The sequence below is a fragment of the Balaenoptera acutorostrata genome, chromosome 9, assembly GCF_949987535.1.
Source record: "Balaenoptera acutorostrata chromosome 9, mBalAcu1.1, whole genome shotgun sequence".
Lineage (NCBI taxonomy): Eukaryota > Metazoa > Chordata > Mammalia > Artiodactyla > Balaenopteridae > Balaenoptera > Balaenoptera acutorostrata.
Genome location: NC_080072.1, coordinates 48,436,140 through 48,456,978, shown reverse-complemented (window position 1 = coordinate 48,456,978; position 20,839 = coordinate 48,436,140). Strand labels below are relative to the sequence as shown.

Genomic DNA, 20,839 nt, shown 5'->3' with positions numbered 1-20,839 from the left:
TAGCCCAAAAGAGAGGGATCCAGAGAGGCCTCTCACCCCCTCAGAAAAGACTCACCCCCATGGGCACAGGCAGGCTGCCCCAGAGACCCCTCCCTACCTTCTGGTCACACGCGCTCAGGCCAGGAGGGGCCCGCACTCCAGGCTGGTTATAGCGGGCATTCTCGCAGTCGTACTCCATCTCAGGCTGGGTCAGGCTGCGGCACAAGGTACACACCCAATCTCCCCTGCAGAGGCAAGTGAGGCCAAGTTAGCCCTCAGCACATTGCCCAGAGCCCCCTCCCTTGTCCCACTACCCCAAGACAAGCTTGGGGGGTGGTGACATGAGAAACTGAGTCCCTAGCCCTGCCCTGTAGAGAATGGCTTCCTAGCCACAAGCTTGAAAGAAATTTAGTAACTCAGGATTTAGTGAATCCAGAAAACTAGGAGTTAGCAAGGGTCTGGGAGAGGGGTATAGGGACAAATCTGGACAGGAGGAAGCTGGGAACAGAGGAGGAAGGGAAGCATCCACCTGTCTGTGTGCAGAAGACACACAGCTATAGCGCCACGAAATCACAGACCTGTAATTTATGCAGGCCCAGAGAGGGGAGGAAGTCCACCTGAGGGAGCTCTGTGGGCCTGGCCTGGAATAATCTCCCTTGGAAGATCACCATGCTATCCTGGCCAGGGCCTGGGGTTGGCGTGACTCACCCTGGGAAGCTGAGCAAGGCTGGCAAGTGGCAGGAAAGGTGGTACACTTTGGGGCAGCGGTCACAGCACAGCAACTCTCCCCCGTTGAGGCACACAGCACAGAAATCCTCGTTCTCTATTGGTACTGGGGGCCCCTTCTTGGCTCCAGGGGTTCGAGGAATGAGCCTGTGTTCTTCAGGAGATGCACTCTCCACTTCTGGTGGCCGCTGCCCAGCCAGAGATGTGACAGTGACCTTTCTTCCCCCCAGGTTTGGGGCCTGGATGGCATCAGACAGGTGGTTCTGGCTGACCTTGGGGAAGAAGTGAGTCTGAGCAGTCAGAGCACGGCACCAAGTGGTGGAGGGAGGGAGAGGAAAGATGACAAGCCCTGGGCACCGACTTACTCCAGGACCCCAAGACAGCCAAGCCCCAGGAACACTAGGACAGCTCACTCCTAGTGCGCATCTCACGGACTACTTGTAGCAGGGTACAAGGTCTGGCCAAGCTACAGCCCCATTCAGAGACTCAGAACAACGCCAGAGCCAGAATTCTCCCAGTAGCAGAGAGGAAAGAGAGGCTCCTAGGCTGGGCCAAGGTTCAAGGAGAAGGCAGAGAAAAGTGGTACCTTAATGGACATGCTGGAGGACTCAGCACCACATTCAATGATCAGCAGGAAGCTCCCATCCTGCTCATTCTTCTGTGGCTTCAGCTTGAACACAGGCATCTCTCCTGAGGAGGCAGCACAGATCTTGAGCCGCTCCAGTCGCACATAGGGAATCTTGGGCTCACTACTGAAGGGTCTAGGGCAAGAACGACATCCCTGGGTCTCGGTGGGAGCCTCCTCTGGCCCCAACCTCTAAGTCAGGCTCATCCATGATCCCACAACTGAATTGCTGCTCAAGATCTCCTCAGTCCAACCCTCTACAGGCCCCTATTCCACCCTGCTACCAGCTCTGCCTGGCCAGGTCCTGCCAGCCCCTGGGAGCCCTTTGATCAAAGAAGGGGGGGTCCCTGAAGAGGCAGGACTGCGCACAGACTGCATGCCTCACGGCGCAGGAGCCAGGACATCCTCCCACAACCATCCCAGACGCCCAACCACACACCCGACTCCAGGGTCTGGGGGTTGAAGAAGACAGTTGCAGGCAAACTTCTGCTTCTAGTTAAGTCATCAAGGATGCTCACTTCCTGTGCCAACCTCCCAGGACATGAGGTTGGAGGGTGAGAGAGGGAGGGTGGGCCCAGCGTCTGTTACCTGATGCTCTGGTTCCCTTTTGTACCCAGGCCTAGGGTTCCTTGTTCAAAATTCTCACACTCTAAGGCAAAAGACAAACAAATACACTTATGATAACACACCCTGTCACCCACACCTTCTACTCATATCTGCTACTCATACTTTGGCCACACACCTGTCACACCATTGTTACCAACATTGTAAGCACTCATAGTGGTGACAATCCTACCATATCTCCCCCTCCTGAGGGGGGAAGAAGGCCACTTTCTTTTAAAAAGATAAACAAAGGTAACACTCAGAGGCTGCCTGGGGGTGAGGGTTTGGTCAGGTGCCAAGGGTCCAGCTTCTCACCCTCAAAATGAGCTCAGAAATCACTTGTTCCCCATACATGCACTGGTGTCACCTGCTCTTAGGAGTCATTCTGTCCAACCCCTGCCTTTTCAGCCAAGTGCTGGGATTTCAGCACAGCCTGAGAATCCAGCTCACCCTCCAGGGGCAAGAGGCTCCTAGGAACCCTCCCCTGAGAAGTGCAGTCTGTGTAGATGGGCAGGGAGCAGTGAGGGGAAAGAGGAGGACACTAGCATTTACTGAGCGCCCACTCAGCACCAGACACTGTCCTGAGCACTTTCTATGGGCAAGCAGGGTTCAAAAATTTAATTGCTTAAAATTCGGGGTTACATTATTGTGTAGTTAAGAAGAACCAGTGTGAGGAAAAAAAGAGAAAGATTGTGTCATTTTCATCTATTAAATATGTAGGAAATAGACTGATCATTACACACTAAACATTTATGAATCATACACTGATATAAGAAGGCCCCCAATGCTCACTAGGCAGTTGCTAACTTCCCAACTCCCTCACTTTCTCCAAAAGGAAGGAGCCTTAGCCTAGCCGCATTTGAGAAGGGGTGTGGGTAGCTGAGAAGAGAATCAGAGCCAACCTCCACCAGTCCAAATTCCCTTTACTATGAGGCACAAATCCACATTAATGCCAGGTGCAAGGCAAATTCTTGTTACTACAGAGTAAGTCATCAAGTGATTTCACTGTAGTTATTTGTCCCAATAGACTATGAAGTAGCTATGATTAGCCCCATTTACAGAGAAAGAAACTAACTCAGAAAGGTTAGGTATCTTGCCCAGGTTCAAACATAAAGAGATAGAGCAGGTCTGCTAACTTAGATCTATCACACTCCAAAGTCAGACATGCTCTTTCCCCTAAAATATTTTGCCAAGGCTAGCCCTTCTGGGATGTGCTCTTCCTGTTTCCCCCTACCTATAACCCAGACCCCCGAAATTTTGCATGGGGAATTTTACAAGGAGGCTAATTTCTGGCCATGCCTAGATCAGTCATGGCCACAGTGAGGGAAACAGAACAGGCATCAGTAAGTCAGTTCTGGGGGGAGAAGTGAATTTAGCCCGAGAGAAACACTGCTCCCTCAGGCTCAGAGAAGCTCTGCTGACCTCTTTCTCACGGCAGTGCTGAGACCATCTGCTCAAGTGTGTGGTCAGCACGAAAGGCAGGCTGCTGAGTCTCACCTTCTGGGCTCTGGTACTGCTGCAGGGCCACGGATTTGTTGACCACTGGGACCAGTGCAGGTTTTTTCACAGAGAGGTTAATTGGCTCCTCCAGTTCTGAGGGGATAGCCAAATCCTTGGAAGTGTCCGGACCAGGGGCTGCGGGGCCTTGTCCCAGAGAGTCAGTGAAGCAGGTAGAATCCTCATTTTCCATCTTTCAAAAGTGAAAGGCCAACAAGAATCAAAGAAATCAGACGTTTTTCCTGTCGGTGGTCACAGAGCTGTTAAGCTAAGGCCAGAATAAGGCCTTCAGGGGCTACCCTTTTGCCCAGCGACAAGCAGAGGAAGTTGAATGGCATTTCCCCAAGACCTACCTTACACAGGGCATTCCCCAGGGAGGGGTCAGCCCCATCCCCCGGGCACAGGCTCCCTGAAGTTCGGCCAGAGCCAGGACTGCAGCTGGATCCGGTTTCCGACTGCATGTTAGAAGCCGGAGGCACGCTCTGCAGAGGACAAGTTGCCAGGCTTGGTACAGTGTGGGTGGGACCAGACATCAGGTTGGGCCCAGTCTGAGAGTGATCACTTGCCAGGCTTGTGATGGCCTGGGAGGGATCACTCGTCAGGTTGGGCATGGAGTGGGGTGTGCCACGCACAAGGCTGGGCATGGTCGGCAGGTGACTGGCTGTCAGGCTGGGCATAGCCTGGTTCTGACCGCCCACCAGGCTGGACACGGTTGGTGGGGGGCCACTCAGCAGGCTTGGTACCACCTGGGGTGGGGCAGCTGTCAGGCTGCTCGCACTCTGGATCTGTGGCTCTAAGGTCCTCGCCAGCCTGGTGGACGACAGTTCCATCTCCAGTGTGTTGGAAAAGCCCATGACGCTCACAGAAGTGGAGTGCTGCAGGAGCAAAGACAGGGGACAGTCAGGCTGTTAGCTAGGAATGGTGGGAGGGAGAGGACACATGCAGCCCACAAGAGTTCCATGCTCAGATTTCACTCTGCCTCAGAGTCTGGTAGCTGCAGGGAACTCAGACAGCACATGAAGTCCTATTTCCATTCCCCTACACCAAGGAGGCTGGTGGGCTATGACACAGAGAGGCAGGCACGGCTGAGGATATTGGTGTGCATGCATGTGTGCATGTGTGTATGTGTGTGTGAGAGGGAGAGAGAGACAGACTGACAGACAAAGAGAGGGAGAGAGAGAGGGACAGCCTACCACCTGACCTGAGGGTGGTACACACTCACACACACACACACACAATCAGCCACATCCCTCACCCCCTTTCCAGTACCTAAGCAAATGGTCAGACTGTAGGACTATCCTCCCACTTCACATTCCCCTCTGACTACAGCACTAGTGGCCTCTCTTCCCTTCTGGGGGTCCTACAGGATAGTTTCTGCTACATAAAAATGGGAGGAAGTTCAGAAGGCTCAAACCCTGATCTGCTGCAGACATTCTCTGGGATAATGCCAAGGCTTGGGGAGCCCCAGTCAGTCCTGGGTAACCTGGGTCAAACTCCAGAGCCTTCTCACAGCCTTGTTCAGATCAACTCCAGCACCACCAGCATCAGATTGAAGACTTTGATCAAGAGATGTGAAGGTCTTTTCTAGCCCTGCTATACCTGCCAAAGACATTCTAATCCAGGGGCAGAGAACATCAGAGCAGCTAAATCTTAATATGGACAATCTAGACAATCATTGGATGAGGCAATAATATTCCAACCCCCATAATTCCTTTCTCATTTCTAACTGCTTGGTGACCTAGGCAGAAGAGACTTAAAAGCTTGATAAAAAGAAGTTAAAGACATAGATACTGCACTGAATCCATTTCAGTTTTTCAGGTTGGAGAGAGATTTGATGGAAGGGAGACGGTGGGAAGACTGGTTCTAAATGCAACCTTCAGGAATTTATAAGTTTGATATCCTTGCCTTTTTTTTAAGACAAAAGATATAATAATTTGACATCTTTTGAAAATCGAAGCGGAAACAAGGAGTAAATATCTCTAAGTTTCCAAAATCAGTGTCATATACCTGTCATTCTTTTTCCCATGAATAAGACATTCAGATTTCCACAGGAAAAGAAATACTTCAAATACCCTCTCAAGTTTCCATATTAAGTTAGTAAAGCTAATTAACAGGGAAGAAAAGACTCCTCACCTCAGTGAATGTCACCCTAGTCACCCAGTTCTTCAAGCTGAATCCCAGGAGGAAGACATCAGTGGAGCATCCTTCCTCCCTCACCCAAGCTGACACCAGACCTCATCAATTCCACCCCTTAAACATCTCTCAGATATTCCCACTATTCCTCTCTGCTGCTGGTGTCCTAGCCTGGGTTACACATTCATATTTTCCCAGACTACAGTAGTGGTCTCCTCAGTGGAGAGTTTCAAAACACAAATCTGACCACATCAGTCCTCTGCATAAAACTGTACTGCGCTCCACTGAGAAGATGCTCAACAAGGCTCCTAAGGCCTTGATGCCCTCTTCCCTGTCCTGCCTTGCAGCCACAGTCCATACAACAGCTCTCTCCTCATTCTCTGAACTCCAGCCACTCCGACAATTTTTCAGTTCCTGAAACATGCCAGCCTCTCTCTTCAGACAGACTGCTTCTTCTGCATGGAACATTCTCCTAGCCCTGCCCCTGTTCCACTTACCTTCTGAATTCAGCTCACCTGTGAATTTTCGCTCTAACCCAGACCAGCTCCCCCCTTTTATGCTCTCATAACTCCTGGACCTTATTCTCATAGCACAATCTGTGATACCATTTGGTTAATATCTACTTCTCCTACTAAACTGTAAACTCCATTAGAGTGTGGATTTTGTCTGTTTTGCTTATCCACTGTATTTCTAGACGCAAGAGCAGTGCTTGGCTGAATAAATGAATTAATGAGCTATTCACAATTTTTTTAAAACAACAACAATGCATGACTGTTTATGCCACAAATTGTAAGCCAAATGAATAGCAGCTTAGTTATACTAACAACTAAGTCTATGAGTTTCTCTAAAATAATGCCTATTTTTAAAATAATTAATTAATTAATTAATTAATTTTTGGCTGCATTGGGTCTTCGTCGCTGCGTGTGGGCTTTCTCTTGTTGCGGCAAGTGGGGGCTACTCTTCGTTGCGGTGCATGGGCCTCTCATTGCGGTGGCTTCTCTTGTTGCGGAGCACGGGCTCTAGGCACGTGGGCTTCAGTAGTTGTGGCTCACGGGCTCTAGAACACAGGCTCAGTAGTTGTAGCGCACAGAGTCAGCTGCTCCGCGGCATGTGTGGTCCTCTGGGACCAGGGCTGGAACCTGTGTCCCCTGCATCGGCAGGCGGACTCCCAACCACTGCGCCACCAGGGAAGTACCTGCCTATTTTTATATAGCTAAAATTTATTGAGAATTTATTATACACAAGGCAACTTGCTAAGTGTTTTACATATATTTCCTCACTTAATCCTCACAGCAAACATTAAAAGGTTGTGAAGGTTAAAAGAAATAATCCATGTAAACATTTAGAGCAATGTCTGGCAGTAGGTACTCAATAAATCCCAGCTGCTGTTGCTGCTATTATTGTTATTGTTATTTTTGTCATAGCCCTAATTTTACACCTGAGAAAAAATGAAGCTCAGAAAGGCATCTGAAGTTTTTTATGTTATTGAAAACATAATTTTATAAATCTTCATTTCTCTTTGTTTGTGTTCATGAACTTGCATCCAGGGACCTTACTAAAGTCACTTTGGGATTTTCTGTGCATACAAATCATGTCTCCTATGACTACTGAGTTTTATTTCTCCCTTTGCTTACATTTGTTTTTCTTGCCTTACTCCACTAGCTAAGACCTCCAGTATGAGGTTGAATAGAAGTAGTGACAGTAGGCATCCTACTCTCATTCCTAATCTCAGGGGGATCCTTTCACTATTCACCACTAAGTATGATATTTGACATAGGATTTTTATAGATTTAGAATCCAGATCTCTGGCACCAAAGCCACACTCTTCATTCTGGCCTGCTTGCCTCTGCCCTTCTCTGTGCTCACCCCCTTCCCTGATCTCTCCCACATTCTGTTCTTCCATCTCTTTGTCCTTCCTTCACCTGCTCTTTGTCTCTCTTGACCTTTTCTCTCTTCTTCTCCTCTTTTTCTTTCTTCTCTTCTCTTTTTCTTCTCCCTCCAACACTTTTCCCTTATTATTTGTTTAACTACTTTAGTAAAGCTTATATTTTCTATTCTTAATTTTCAGTTTTAAAAGTAGATGAGCTAAATACCCTTTATTTCTCCAAAGAAAAGTTTGCTTTTTATATGTTTCTTGGTATTTCAATGGTCTTCAATAAAAAGCCTTCAATTTGCTGTATAGTCTAAATCCCAAGATAAAAAAGGTGAGGAAAAAGAGCAATGGGGGGGGGGGGAATGCTCAAACCAAATGGGATAAAGTAGGCATAGAGCCCAGCTTAAGGGACTGAGGCCAGAGGCCAAGGGCTATCTCAAACATGCCCTGGCCTGCATCCCTTGGCATCCTCTTGTTGTCCTGGTAATGCACTAACATAGCTCTCTAATGTTCTGTATTTCCTTATCTTTGGATAAGAATAACCAATGATCATTGCATTCCCTTTTGTAATATATGACTGTCTAATCCTTTGAGCTGGACTCTTTCACCCTTTCCCTATTTTACATGTATATTTAATGCAGTCATCTCATCTACATAGATGACTCTCAGAGAGGTCCTTGGTGCCAAGCATTAAGAGCACCAAAATCCCTCTGGGACCATTCAGGGTAATAATGGTCATGTGCTGTATGTCACAAGATATGCACAAGATTAAATCCCCAAACACAAAACTTTCCAGATTAGGGGTAGAGATTACATTTGTATGATACCGACTCCCCTTTCCTGATCACTTATTGCACATCATTAAATGTGAGTTAGTATAATGATAGAGAAGAGAAAGAGAGCGCATGCAGATTGAGCCATGGAAGAATTGTGGAAACTCTGTTGCAGCTTATTTTGAGCTGGGCCTGCTGGACCTGCTCCCACAACACCTAGCAGACAGCATGAGGTCAGTAAGATGTCCTAAGATACTGAAGAGTAGACTGGTCTCTTTCCTGTCCATATCTACAGCCAACCTCAAGGAGGCCAAGGCTATCAGTAAGTGGTGCAAAGCTCTGGTAACAGTAACAAGAACCTGGGAAACATCTATAGGGAAATTCTGAGAAGGGACTCAGAGAGAGTACTATGAGGAAGCCGGCCCCAGTCCCATATCTATAGGCTATGCAAATACAGTGGCATTTCTGGAACCTATTATGCTGTGTGTTAGTTATTTTTGATACTTCATCTGGCTCTCTGGAGTGAAGAGCTACAAAATACTAAAACAAAAGGTCCTTATTTCATGTACAGGAAGAAAGAGAGGAGTTGAGACCCTCCATCCTACCCTGTTACAAGGTGAGTAGGGGTAAGGGGAGGGCCAACTTTCAGGGCCAGGAAAGCAGGCTGAGTCTCTAGGGCCTGGAAGGAAGGAAAGGTCTTCTTGAGAACATACTAGGATTGGAGAAGGACTTGGGAATGTGACCAAGTTGTCTGACATTTGGTGCCTCACACACAGGAGGAGCTCATATGTCAATGGAGATGATGCCACCTGCCCTCTCCAACACCCAGGATTGTTCAGAGGTCAAATGAGAGAAGGTGAAAGGGTATGGCCAGCTGGAAAGTCTGTATAGGGCAATCACTGACACCGCCAAGCTTAACTGGCACCTTGACTTCATCTTCACATATAAAACCTTCAGATTTCATGAGGGAAAATAAGTATTTTGAGGTTTCCAAGTAAAAATAAACTATTTTCTAGTTCAGGGAGGAAGAAAAGTCAAAAATGCAAAAAACATACTCTGGTAATCAGCTCAGGTCATCTTTGACGTATGAAGGGAGCTCCCTCTTACCTCCACGACCTAGTGTCTCCTTACTTGCCCCTAATTTTCTCTCCTCCCAAATTGTATGTCCCTGTGCCTTTGTTCTCCTTGTCTCTTATCTCTTTATCTCTGTCTCTTTATCTGTTTGCCACCTGCCTGACCCGTGACATGTCTGAATTGTATGACCTTCAACCTCTTCTCCTAGTCACCTATGTAGTCCTTTACCCATCTAATCCTGTTGATCTGTGCTCTGTTACCTGCTGCCTTTCCTCTCCCCATTCCCACCACCCAGATCTTTTGCTGGAGTTCAATGTGCCTATATTGCCATTCCAATGATTGCCACAAGATGTTGTCAAAATTCAGAGAAAACATTGTTCTTTCATTTTAACAGGAAGGGAAACTGAGACACAGAGTGATTACCCAAATTTTCCAAGCTTATAAAGGAATCCAAGACTGGGCCCAGCCTTAGAAATCTACTGGCTGGTTTTGATTTTGTGCCATTAGGTAGAAAGCTAGTGCCCTAGTATGATGTGATTAAGAAGTCAGTAAACAGACACTTGGTGCACATACCCTGAGTTTAATACAAATTTCAGGTTGTTACAGCAAGATAATATTGCTGGGGATAAAGTAGCACAGATAGGGTGGTGTTCCACAGAAGTCAATTTTCCAGATATCTGAAACATACCTCTTTCGATAACGAAATGCAGTTAGCTTTAAAATATTATTTTGAAGGGGAGTATTTCTAAAATGCTTTGCACACTACCCTTACTAAACAGAGCACATGATGCCTAACGAGACCATTTCTTCGTGATGTAAAAGAACTTTGATGGGGGCTTCCCTGGTGGCGCAGTGGTTGAGAATCTGCCTGCCAATGCAGGGGACACGGGTTCGAGCTCTGGTCTGGGAAGATCCCACATGAGGCGGAGCAACTGGGCCAGTGAGCCACAATTACTAAGCCTGCGCGTCTGGAGCCTGTGCTCCGCAACAAGAGAGGCCGCAATAGTGAGAGGCCCGCGCACCGCGATGAAGAGTGGTCCCCACTTGCCGCAACTAGAGAAAGCCCTTGCACAGAAACGAAGACCCAACATAGCCATAAATAAATAAATGAATAAATAAATAAATAAATAAATAAATATTGCTGGGGTGTTCTGTAGTTCATTGGTGCTTTAGGGAACTTCTAGGAATGTAGGGCTTAGCTTGTCCTTTCAGTGAATGACTTCACATCATGGCACATTTCCAGGTGAAGTTTCTTGTCTTCTCCCCTGTTGTTAGCTGCCATTATAGAAGTCCTGACTTCCTGCTTTTACTCTGCTTACTGCTATAATATAGGAAAACTAAAAATTTCCAAAGAAAACCATATAACTAAGCTTGCTAGATCAAGAATGCTGACTAGATCAGGCTTATAGTCTCATACAGAATATAATGAGTGAGGTTTGCGACATCTGTTCTTGCTGCTGCTCTGAAGCCTTGCCTGCTCACTACTGCTTTCAGGTTTTTGTTCTAGAAGTTAAACTTGTCAAAAACTCATCACCATGTAAATGTACAGTAGAAGAAGAGACCAATGTGCCATGTTTTGGAAACATACTGAAGGCCTTCACCCTGGCTGAAGGAAACAGAAAAGGAGACAAGGATGGAGGTAAATAGATTGGTGAATTAAATCCTTGGGATATTTGAGAATTTCAACAGCTTCAGATTAAGTAGACTGGTTTAACAGCAGCAGATCTTGACACAGCTGAATCAGATAGCTGAGGGGGGAACTAACTTTTCTTGCAAGTGGTTTCACAAGTTGATTTTTTTTTTTTTTTTTTTTTCAGGTTGTGAAAGTCCTTTTTTAATTTTTTATTTTTTATTTTTTATTTTTTATTTTTATTTATTTATTTATGGCTGTGTTGGGTCTTCGTTTCTGTGCGAGGGCTTTCTCTAGCTGTGGCAAGTGGGGGCCACTCTTCATTGCGGTGCGCGGGCCTCTCACTATCGCGGCCTCTACTTCTTGTGGAGCACAGGCTCCAGACGCGCAGGCTCAGTAGTTGTGGCTCACGGGCCTAGTTGCTCCGCGGCATGTGGGATCCTCCCAGACCAGGGCTCGAACCCGTGTCCCCTGCATTAGCAGGCAGACTCTCAACCACTGCGCCACCAGGGAAGCCCTTCACAAGTTGATTTTTAATAGGAAAGTTGCTCTTGCTGATGGTGAGTGCCCCTCCAGCTCAACAAAAAACTCTTGTATGAAGTAAGGCTACTGCTATAGATGTAACTATGTTGATATCTGCTAACTGACCAAAGTCAAATGGGAAAACAATCATGGCTGGTGAAGAGAGAAGAAATGAAGACTGCCCAGTGCCCTGATGATACAAGAAGATGGAAAAAGCAAAGAGGATCCCAGAGTCTGAGGTGGAAGGAAGAGGAAAAGAATAAGTGGATTCCAGTAAATCTGAAGTGAAAGCCAGAATGAGTAGAATCCTCAAAACCCAAATTTTGGAGACTAGGAAAATTTAGGCCAGAGGTATTTTTCCCAGGCTGGGTTAAGGAAATTTAAGGCCTAGGAACAAGAACCTGTTTTCACATGGACCAGGAGACCTAGACAAAGATCTTGGGTTTGGTCTGTGAATAAAATCAGGTTAGAATGAAGGAGACAGGCTTCCTAGAGAGTACAAAATTCAGGGAGCCAGACCTGGGGAGCGTTAGCTCTGTAGGACAGAACACATCTCTGTACAGTTCTGCACATGCTAACTGGGACACAGGCTATGCCCTAAGAAAGCCTCACCAAGCCCTGGGAACATTCTGAGAAAAGCTGCTGTCAGTGGCAGACTATGAGGAAAAGACGGTTGCTAAGGTTGAGAACCCATGACCTGGTCCGTAGCAGTGTATTTGGAGACTGTGAAGGCGGGACGCCTAGTATTCACTTATGTCAAGGTTTGGAGTATGTATTTAAGCAAATCATTTTCCATCTCTGGGCTTTAATTTCCTCCTCTAGAGGTTAATGTAAATCTCACTGAGTTTTAAGAAGCAAATCAAGAGCTCAGGCATCAAAATGCTTTGATAATGGCATAAACGCTATTCATCTGAGTCATTATCCTTGACTCTTCTGCATCACTCTTAATAATCGGGACCACAGGAGTGCCTACTACTTCTGTATCATTTGCTGAAAATACATCGAAGGCTCCTCTCAAGCCTTGAGCAGCATCTTGGTGGCCTCAGTGTCCTTTGTTGAAGATCTGGGGCCACATTATGAGCAGAAAAGAGGTCCCTCTTGCAAGTGAACTGGGGTTCAGATAGGGCTCTCTGTGATGTGTACAGCCTTGACTCCATGAGTGTTTTGAGGAAAGGAATGTGTGTATTTTTCAGCAGTTGACTAGTTAAGAAGTATGAAATGAAGCCATCGAAATGGCTTCCAGTTTCACTTGGGATTTAAAGGGGTTCTGTTCCAGAGTTGTCTTTCTTCATCATCTTTCTTCAGACTGGCTGAACCAAGATTAGGAAGCTTAGGCAAAAGCTAGTGCCAAACAAATGTCCAAGTTCATACAGAAACATCCTGCTGGAGGCAGGGAAGGTGGTGGGATAAAATGCTCCCGAGACTGCAGAGCTCAAGCTGCTAGAAAACCCATTCTAGAACTTTCACTTCTCATTTTCAGCAGCAATCTGTTTTCACCATCAGCTTATTTAGCACCAGCTCCTAGGTACTTGTGCACAGCTGCTCAGCTGTAACAAAAGTCCTCCGTGTGGTGACACAAAGCAGCTCCGAGCATGAATAGGTCGCTGTGGAACACACAGAGCAGTGCCTGGAGCCGCAGGTTCCTCTCGTCTGTGGCCTCAGATAGACTTCTGACGTCCCCTGGCACTCACAGGCCAGTACAGGCTGAGGAGTGGGCTGGGAGCTAAATGCCTTTACCAGGTAAAGATAGCCAAGACCAAACCAGCCTGGGTCCTAAGACCTCTCCCCAGCAAGGCCTCAGGCTAATTCAGAGAGTATAAAGATAGGAAAATCCAGCAGGTGAGAGGCCACATGGAGTCCTACTTCTCCCACTGCAGTGCACAGAGAGAGGCAATTTAACCTAATCATTGAACACAGGGCTGAGGCAGGAACCTGTGCTCTGGTCCTAACACTGCCAATAGTTGGCTGTGTAACTCTTAGGTGATCACTGAACCTTTCTGTGTCTCAGTTTCCACATCTTTCAAAGGGGAGTAAGAAAGTGGCTTCCTCATAGTATTGCTAGGATAAACAAAGAGATAAAATGGAATAATCCATGTAAAAACCTATGAAAAAAGTAGAAAATGCTATACAAAGTATTATCAATCAATGATAAGATGCTCAAAATGTTGTTTGGTAACCTTGACCTTCATACCCCCACCCTGCCCGATCCCAGATTCAAGGCAATGAATTCCCTCAAAAAGAAAGCCCTTTTTCTTATTTCAGGAGCTTTGTGTATAAGCAGTACCTCTCTCAGTCAAGACCCAAAGGTTCCTCTGGGCCAGGATGGCAACCTTGAGGTTCCTTTTTCTGGGAGTCCAAGCCACAAAGAAGCCTACAAAACATCTGAAAAATGTCAGGCCACTTGCCCCTCCACACCTCTGCATGAACCCAGGTTAACGGCCGGGGGCGGCTCAGAATGAGAAGTTAGAGCTCTTAGGATCTTCATTAACCCCACTGCCACCCTGCAGCCACACAGGAGGGCAGCATCCCCTCCCCTCACTGCTCAGAGCGCCCTGTGGGCCACCCACACAGGCAGCACAGACTCCATGCTTGCATGTGGCTCACCTCCTTTCCTCTGTACTGGGTGGAGGAGCAGAACCGAGACTCATTAAATAGGCAGAAGCATTTTCAGCATGGCTCCCACTACCAGTTGAGCGCTGGCAATGCCCATGCTTCCTACTGACCTCTAAAGCTAGCTGCCTTCCATTCATCCTATAATGTAACTTCCACAGGAGAACACCAACAATTCAAAACTTAACTTTTTCCTCCCCCGCAAATATGCTTTTCTTCCCATGCTCCCATCTCAGGTGAATGGCAACTCAGTGAGCTAAGACACACCTTGGACTGTCTTTCCCTCACTTCCCATTGCCAATCAGACTCCAAGTCTAAAAGCTCCTGTGATCTGATCTCTTGAAGTCCTTGCTGCCTCTTCATTCCCATCATTACCTGATTTCATTCAACTTCTCCTATTTCTCCTCTGTACTATTTTGGTCTCTCTTACTACAACTAAAGTGACCTTTCTAAAATTTAATTCAAACCATGTCCCTCCTTGCTAGAAATCCTTCATTCACGCCTCACAACCCCCAAGACTGAATCCCAACTCCAGAGCATAATTTACAAGGCCTTCCAACCACTCTGGTTTCAATCACTCCCATTCCCCAGTACATCTCATGTTCCTACCAAGCCAAATCATCTGAAACCCCCTAAGTACCCCAGGCTTTCTCTCACTTCTGGACCTTCCTACTTGCCATTCCCTTTGACTATTTATTCTAGCCTTTCCCCCATCCCTTCTTCACCAGCCTAACTTCTCCTCCTTCAAATCTCAGCTTAAAACCATGTCCTCTAGGAAGTCTGTGAACAGTCCCTTCTCCCAGAGTTAGGTGCTCCTTCTATACACCCCAATGACTATCACAGCACTTTATCATACTTTATTGTTGTTGCTTGTTTAACTATCTCTCCCACTAGAATATAAGCTCCAGTGTGAGACTCTTATTCACCAATGTGTGTCTGACACCTAGGAAAATATTTGGCATATAATAGGAGATTAACATATATTTTTTGAACATTGAGTGAACACATAAATGGGTGGATAGATGGATGGCTGGATGGATAGGTATCTACCCCAGGTGTAAGAATGTAAACCATTAAGAGCCACAAAGGACCAATTTACAGCATCTCTATGACCTCTAGGCCAGACAATTTTCAAAAGGATAGGGCAGGATGGGCATAGACAAAAAGCCATTAGTACCAGAGGCCTGCCCAGACTTCAAGGGATTTCCAAGTTAACATTTCATTTTTGCCATCTCTTACTTTTTAAAATTCTCTTCTCAAGTATCACTGAGTTAGACTGATCTAAGACATATATGGCAATGGTGCTGCTGGGAGAAACATGATGAAGGGTAGGTACACAGAACAACTAGTGGAACTGGAGGTGTATAGCCTAAGGGATGCTGCAGGACCAAGGGTGCAGGCTGGAAGGATACAGAATAGCTGAGAGAGCTTCAGGTACAGGGCTGAGTGGAAGTACCAGGAAGGTTGAGGGGACTAGACCAGAAAAGGCAATTGGATAAGTGGAACAGGGCCAAGGAACACATGGAGGGCTGATGGGAAGGCACGGCACAGCACTGAGGTTCCAGCTAGGAGGATGACCAGGGTAGGGAGGAAGGGCAGGGGTGAGAGGAGGACAGCTGAAGAGTCGTGGGATTCTGGGTTATTGCCATGAACGCTTCCACCAGCAGGTAGGTAGATGGACAGGAAGGGCTCCAACAGCTTGTCTCCAAGAGATCCCAGTGCCCCTAGATGCTCCGCTACCTCTGCAGGATATCCCTGTAGAGCACTCACCCAATAAATTCCATTAATCCAAATTCTAAGGCCAACAAACTTTGGATTGTGGGACCACATAAAACATTTTCCCCATTTTCATTCATTGCAGACAGGAGAAAGTTCAGGCTTTGGACTCTCATTTTAAATAAACGTTAGCCCTCTTATGTACTAGCTGTAGGACCCTGGATCTCAGTTTCCTTAGCTATAAAATTGGGGTGCCCACCTCACAGTACTGTTGGGAAGGTTAAGTGAAATCACCCTGTGAAGCACCATGCACAGTTCTAGGTACAGAGTGAGAGTTCAATAAGTTGGCTTTCTTTCCCTTTCTCCTTCCTCTCTAAATGAAGCTCAGTTGCTCCCATTTTTAGTGTATGTGGGTGGAAATGGGTTAGAGGAGGACCTTGCAGACTCATTAGGACAGAAGGCATGAGTCAGGGCTGTGCAACATCCAGGGATGGAACAGGGACACTCCTCCCCCCACCCAATCATCCTCATCCAGGTCCCTGGGGTCTTGACTGGCAGTGGGTCCCGTATGGTCAGCAAAAGCAGGCTCCGTTAGTACCTTTCTCACCACATTCGGAGAGGAGTGCTGGATGGCGCTGTCCAGTGGGGGAACACTGTGAGGAGTTTCTTCCCCAGATGCCTGGGGCAAGTTAGCAGCAGTATTCTTGTCAAGAGGGAGAACTGGCTTTGGGCCTTCAGATGCTGGGGACTCATCTGTAGCCTGGAGAAGAAAATAAGAACTTGGGTGGGTTTTACCGCAAAGAGTAGCAGCAGCAGCAAAGGCTAATGCCCACCCTGCACTGCCCATTGTTACCACCTACACATTGTCAACTGCTTGAAATTTTTTTAGAAAGAAAGTTAGTCTTATCTAAATTCTTCCTAATATCACAATCTTAGGATAAAACACAAACCAAGAATTATGAGCTAACTCTGTCATAGTCACCTTAGCAATCATAACAGTTTTGACTTACATTTAAAGAGTTCATGGTCCTCTATAAACCCTAGACCCTTCTCTGCCATCATAAGGATTATTCCCTATCCCCTCAAAGGAACTGAGCCTCAGAGGAAGACATTTGAAGCATGATCTGAAGCTGTCAGTGCTGAAGCATAAATGTGAGGCCTTGTATTTTGTAATAAAGTAAAAGTCTGTAGAGCTGCTTTGAAGATATAAATGTGGTTACATGTTTAAAGGAAACACCACTATGAAAAAAGTGAGAGGGGAGGAGGAAGGGGCTGGAACAGGAAGCTCTGGGAACAAAGAAAAGCAAGAGTTAGGGATGAAGATGTGGAGTGCTGCAAAAATCCCAGAGACACAAACTGCACCTCTTCAACTGTCTTTTAGCTGAGAAAAGAGAGGAGCAGCCTTCATAATCCCCCTAGGGAGAGAACAAGGCCTCCTCTGTGGCATTTCAGTCAGCAGGCCTGGATCCAAGTCTTGGCTCTACCACTCAACGATTTATGATCTCTAGGCAAACTGCTTGCCCTCTCTGACCTCCACTTCTGCACCTAGAAAAACAGATGGTAATGCCTACATAACAACATTGTTGCTAGGACAAATGACATAGTGTATATACAACATTCCTAGCTTAGCAGGCTTGGAATAAACTCTAAGTCTCTATCTGCGCAGTGTTATGAAGCGGCTGCCCACTAGCATGTAGGGCACATCCTCACTGCCCTTCCCCCCGTCTGGGATACACAAGTTACAGCAAGGCAAGTGAGGTTACAAGGTAAGAGACAGCCTCCCTTCTGCCCTGGCACTAGCTAGAATCCAGCACAGCTCAGGAAGTTCCATTCATGGACAAGGTCCCTAGTGTCACCCAGGAGGACAGGACTAAGCCAGGCCACTGGACAGTATCAAGCCCAGATCTATGTTGGGGCTAAGTACTCTGTTCTCTGGAGCTTTCCGGAGATGGGAGGTGGAGCCCAGCACAGTCTTGAATTGTGAGGGCTGAGTTCAAGGCCACCCTAAAATGAAGAAACTGTGCTCTTGTGCCACCCTGTGATTGGGAGGCTGTGTTTCCTGCACTGTCCTAGGGAGAATATGTGTTCCAGGCCACCCTGAGGCTCACCTGCACTGTGTCCTCCTGGCTCTGGGACTGGACGGGCGCCGGCTGCCTCACAATGTAGTTGATCTGCCCCACGATGGTTTGCTGAAGATGCTGAGGCGATTTGGTCTGACTCAGCTGCAGGCTGGGCTGTTGAGCCTGAAGGAGAAGCTCCAGGTCCTTCTGCATTTCCTCCAGCTCAAACTTGTGGTGCATTATGTCCACATTCTGGGAACAGGCAGGCCCAGGAGGGCTCTCGTGCTGACTGGAAGCCAGATGCTGGGATGGAGGGAGAGGTGGGGGCGGCTGCTGCTGGGGCGGAGCGGGCGGCGGCGGCGGCTGCTGCTGAAAGTGGCTGAGCTTCAGCTTCTGGTGGTGGCCCAACTGCACCTGGACAGAGGGTGTCTGAAAGGCGGGCGGGGCGTGGGCTCCTTGCTGAACATCCTGCGGGGGGACGATGCACACGGGCTGGGAAGTCAGCTGCTGCCCCAGCCGCTGGGATGTGCTCTCTTGCTCCGCAGGGGGCTGGGTTTCCAGCCAGGGTTGAAGTAGCTTTGGTGGATGAGGACGGCAGGGCAGTTCTTTTTCCCTGGGCAGCAGCGGGGAGCACTGCAGTGACCTCAGCTGTTGGGGCACCGTCTCAGAGGGCTGCCTAAAGCTGTGGGCTGGGTGTATGCTGGGTGGCGGGACCGGGCCTTTGAGGGAGGGCGAGACTGGGGAGCAATGGGAGCAGCACACAGACGAGGAACACAGTGCTGGAGACTGGAACCTGTGCGAGGGATGGCTGAGAGTCTCCTGCTGAGCCCCTGGGGACTGGTGGCTTTGATAGAAAGATGACGGTCCCTGTAAGCTTCCATAAGCAGGAGTATCTGCCGGGGACAGCTGTCCACCCTCAGTAGTTATACAGCCTAAAAATTCAGAATAGAGAGTGTTTCCAAAGGTAATCTGCAGCTGTTCCCCCTCTACTACCTCCCACTCCTGGGACCGAAGGATAGCATTCAAAAAAACTTGTACCAGACGCAGAGATTAAGAAATTCAACCCCTGATCCCCAAGACTCAATCTAGAATGCTTCCAGCAATAGGACCTATATAGACCTGCTTTTGGGGCCTGGGACACTTAGAAATTAGCTCAGCTTTTACCAGATGCTTAGTCCTGACTCTGTTTGTATCCCACTAGAGAAACCATGGGCTCCCTCAAAGAGCACCTACTTCCTTTTTAACAGAATAGCCCAAGAGAGACTCAGACCAAAAAATATCAACACTGGGGGAGAAGAAGGAGTGTGCTGGAAAGTGGCAAAGGAGATTCATCCCCAGGACAAATGAGCAAGTCTTCAAATATGGTTCTGGGGAACTGTGTGTTGGGCAAGTAGGATGGAAGAGAGTGGGGAAGCTCTAACACCAGGGTCAATGCCAGGCGCCAGTGCTGCTGACTGAGGCCCCTGGGCCCTCATGCATGAATAGATGATATCTATTGCTGTTTCAGGCTAACGGCTCCTTCAGCTCATCTGAGGCTTATTTAGGGGAAGCCCAAGTGTCTTGAGGGCAGGAGGTGTGTTTTATTCACCTTTGGTCACTTGGTGGCCAGGGTGGGGCCTGACTCAGAGCAGGTGCTCACCAAAGGTCTGTTGAATTAAATCAAAATGGTAAGGGAAGCAAAAAATAAACCTAAATATATCATTTATCACTCTGTTAAGTTCAAAACACTTTCACTGAGAATAACAGCCCAGATGAAGGTAGCAGTTGGCCATTAGTTTAACAAACCTACCATTAGGTTGTCAACACAGGCACAACTTCAAGTTGTCTACATTCTGCCTAAAGACTGAATACCAGCAAGTTATTGCAGCAGGGAAGAAAAATGCACAAGGTCATGAATTATCTGCTTATATCTCAACTCCAAAGGACACGTGTGACATTGTCTGTCTGTCTCCTCTCTGTGTCACTGAAATATCTCTGTTTGTGCCCACACACACGTGCACTGCCATACAGCATTCTGGAGAGTAGGGCCACTGTCTTGTCTCCTCTTCTAGCAATGAAAACAAGGGAACAGGGACATTCATGCAGAATAGGAAGCTCAGATTTCAACTGGTCCTGTTACAAAAGTCCGGTATTGCCATTGCTATTTAAGCTACCAACTCTCCCCACCCACACCCCAACCCTACCCTCATCACCCCCAGAAAAAGGTTTGCTGAATGACTCCATGACCACTGGCAGTCTCAGGGAGTGCTTTCTCTTGGGCATATGCTGATCTACCCAGTAAGCTAAGCAGATGGTCTATATGTGTTCTTAGCAATCATGCACAGGCCCACAGAGTAGGCCCTGGGCTCACCAAGGGAAGCCAGCTGCTTGGTCCAGAAGTTAGGCTCCCAAGTGAATCTGATACTCCAAGGGGAACCAGGGTCTGTGTTACAGTTGGTCTCCAGCAATCGCTGCATCTGAAACACAATCTGACAACAGCACCAAAGGTCATTTCTTTGGGCATCTTGTGCCTGAATGACAACACCCTCTCCCTCACTCTTTGGACAGGTTGAAGGGCCAAAGTCATGGCTGTTTAGCCTGTAGTCCTCCCCCATATGCTTGCTTATTTCCTTACACTTTAGTATCTTCATATTCCTCTGCTTTCCCCCACCCCTACTGATCCCCTTCTTCTTACTGAGGCTTATGGAAAGCCTACATTCTTATCTCTTCCAGGCCTCAAATGATTTTAATTCTCCCTCAGAATATCACTTGCCTGGCAGCCTCTCAAGAGTGTTCCTTTCATTCTACCATAATCTCACATGAAAAGCGAATGGGGGCAGACATTCTCTGAGTTCCCCATAGCTGTCCTTCCATCCACTTGTAAAACTCCATTACATCCTAGTCAACTGCCCTCTTCCTCCCTCATCCCTTTCATCTATCTCCTACCACCAACTCTCCCATTTATCTAGGACTTTGGCAAGTATCCAACTACCCTGCCAACATCTAGTTAACCAATGTCCTAATCAACATCTTGGCCTC

The 20,839-nt window shown here is 47.4% G+C and overlaps 1 protein-coding gene across 4 annotated transcripts in view; it reads right to left on the bottom strand.

The window, feature by feature from the left end:
* TRIM66 (tripartite motif containing 66) overlaps positions 1-20,839 on the bottom strand; it is a 73,405-nt gene that overhangs the window by 19,672 nt on the left and 32,894 nt on the right. For all 4 annotated transcript variants that reach the window (XM_057552205.1, XM_057552204.1, XM_057552203.1 and 1 more), the window contains 9 exons: positions 20,172-20,289; positions 17,870-18,753; positions 16,360-16,521; positions 3,784-4,305; positions 3,431-3,623; positions 1,919-1,979; positions 1,292-1,466; positions 688-977; positions 98-224 (listed from right to left, as the gene is read on the bottom strand). In XM_057552205.1, coding sequence (XP_057408188.1) covers positions 98-224; positions 688-977; positions 1,292-1,466; positions 1,919-1,979; positions 3,431-3,623; positions 3,784-4,305; positions 16,360-16,521; positions 17,870-18,753; positions 20,172-20,289 — 2,532 coding nt within the window. The remainder of the gene's footprint in view (positions 1-97; positions 225-687; positions 978-1,291; positions 1,467-1,918; positions 1,980-3,430; positions 3,624-3,783; positions 4,306-16,359; positions 16,522-17,869; positions 18,754-20,171; positions 20,290-20,839) is intronic.